This window comes from Sardina pilchardus, chromosome 20, assembly GCF_963854185.1.
Source record: "Sardina pilchardus chromosome 20, fSarPil1.1, whole genome shotgun sequence".
NCBI lineage: Eukaryota > Metazoa > Chordata > Actinopteri > Clupeiformes > Clupeidae > Sardina > Sardina pilchardus.
The window spans coordinates 30798765-30801264 of NC_085013.1; the positions used below are offsets into that span (position 1 = coordinate 30798765).

General features: G+C 46.8%; 1 protein-coding gene across 1 annotated transcript in view; it reads right to left on the bottom strand.

Annotated features, from left to right (window-relative positions):
* LOC134067058 (uncharacterized) overlaps nt 1-2500 on the bottom strand; it is a 103082-nt gene that overhangs the window by 59208 nt on the left and 41374 nt on the right. Inside the window, exons 35-36 of the mRNA XM_062522112.1 lie at nt 2232-2344; nt 825-1030 (exon numbers count right to left, since the gene is read on the bottom strand). Of these exons, the coding sequence (XP_062378096.1) occupies nt 825-1030; nt 2232-2344 (319 nt within the window). The remainder of the gene's footprint in view (nt 1-824; nt 1031-2231; nt 2345-2500) is intronic.

Sequence of the window (2500 nt, forward strand, 5' to 3'; positions counted from 1 at the left end):
AATACTATTGGAATGATGACGTTGTCCTGCACTTCTAGTCCGACACTACGTCACCGGGTCGTTACAAATTAGGACTGAAATGCCCCAACACCTGCTGCCCTGATTAGCCTACCTGTGATAAGCCATGTCTGCAGCACTCATTCCCAGATTGACACGAAATCACCATGGTTGATTGGTTGCAGCAGTGCTGCACTCTCTCTCCAAATTTCAGAACGTCTCGCCCATTTTGAAAGCCGTTTTCAGAAATGTGAAGTGGGTGGAGTTATGGGGTGAAGTGACTCTTTAACATCACACTCATCATCTCACGGTTCTAGCACAGATCCTAACATCACACTCATCTCAACCTACGGTTCTAGCACAGATCCGTACATCACACTCATCATCTCACCCTACGGTTCTAGCACAGATCCGTTCTCTGAACCTACGGCTACAAATCCGAGCTGGTTCTCAATCTGGCACTTCGGGTCGGCAGGTTCTAATTGAGCTATTCTTTTGTCATGGAGGGTCCCATGGAGAACACCTGTTCCTTTTCATGTTCTAGCCTGTACCTGTTCATCTTCTGCTCAATACCTGTTTCTTTTCATGTTCTAGCCTGTTCATCTTCTGCTCAGCACCTGTTCCTGTTCGTGTTCTAGCCTGTACCTGTTCATCTTCTGCTCAGTACCTGTTCCTTTTCATGTTCTACCCTGTACCTGTTCATCTTCTGCTCAATACCTGTTCGTGTTCTAGCCTGTACCTGTTCATCTTCTGCTCAATACCTGTTCATGTTCTAGCCTGTTCCTAATAATGATCTGCTCAGCACCTGTTCATGTTCTAGCCGGTACCTGTGAATGTTCTTCATGGTGTCCTGCATGAGGGTCAGGCGGTCCCGGCAGTGGGCCCGGAACGTGTCCAGCTCGTCCTGCTGCTCCTGGACTAGAACCCGGAGCTGGGACTGCAGTTCCTCTCCCAGACGTTCCTTACCAGAACCCTCCACCTGCTCACGCAGCTGAGACAACCTCTGCTCGCCTTCTTTACTGGACAGGAACGACTACAGAGAGAGAGAGAGGGGGAGAGAGAGAGAGAGAGAGAGAGAGGGAAAGAAAGAAGGTATTAGGAAAAGAGGGATAATGATTACATACATTTTAAATAGTCTATAAGCAGACAGTTGAATCGGAGCGAACAAATTAAGTTATAGTATAAGTAAACAGTATATACTTTTTTGATCCCACGAGGAAAATTTGGTCTCTGCATTTATCCTAATTCGTGAATTAGTGAACACACACAACACGCAGTGAATACACAGAGAGGTGAAGCACACACTAACCCAGAGCAACCCAACAGCGGTGCTTGGGGAGCAGTGAGGGGTTAGGTGCCTTGCTCAAGGGCACTTCAGCCGTGGACTGGTCGGGGATCAAACCTTCAACCCTCCGGTTACAAGCTCAAAGCCCTAACCAGTAGGCCACAGCTGCCCCAAGTTGGTCAGTAATCAAGGATCTTTGCTATAATGACCACTGCAAAAATATGACAGTGGCACCAGGAGCTTTGAATCACCTTGCATATTATTCTGTGAGAAGTTTTGTTTATTATCATTGAAAGTGAAAGTAAGCAAGTAATAAGCTATGTTTCTATGCAACATCTGAAACGTTCAAGTTTTATTAGTGTGGCGATCTAGTTGTTTTCTCAGCAGACGCATGAAAGCGTAATCAAATAACTGAATGACTCGTGAAGTTTCCTTTTCCCATCTTGGCAAGTAGCCACATAACTTATGAGAAACTACCTCCTGACCTCACCATGGCAACGCTGACCATGGCAACGCTGGACAAACTGAACTCCTGTCCTGACCATGGCAACGCTGGACAAACTGAACACCGCAAAGCACTGTTGATATGGCAGGCCAATTTAACATACACTGAAGTTGCCTTTTCTCACAGTTGATATGGCAAGCCAATTTAACATAACAAACTCAAGTAACCTATTTTCACAGTTGATATGGCAAGCCAATTTAACATAACAAACTCAAGTAACCTATTCTCGCAGTTGATATGGCAAGCCAATTTAACATAACAAACTCAAGTAACCTATATGGCAAGCCAATTTAACATAGCAAACTCAAGTAACCTATTCTCACATGATGAACAGCTGGCGCCTGTACGAAAATATACTCGCCATTGGCACTTGGTGGGTGCTAATTTTGAGCCCTGTGTGTGTGTGTGTGTGTGTGTGTGTGTGTGTGTGTGTCTGTATCTCACGGTGAGTCTCTTCAGGGCGGTCTCCACATCCTGACGTCTCTCGGGGTTCTCAAAGCACTCATTCACACTCAGCTGCAGGTCCTGGAACCACTCCTCAAACGCATGACACTCATCTGCACAGGGAGAGGGAGCGAGGGAGCGGGAGAGAGAGAGGGAGAGAGGAAGAGAGAGAGAGAGAGAGAGAGGGAGAGGGGGGTGGGGAGAGGAGAGAGGGGGTAGAGAGGGAGAGAGCCGAAAGAGAGAGATGAATGAATGCCACACCAAACACA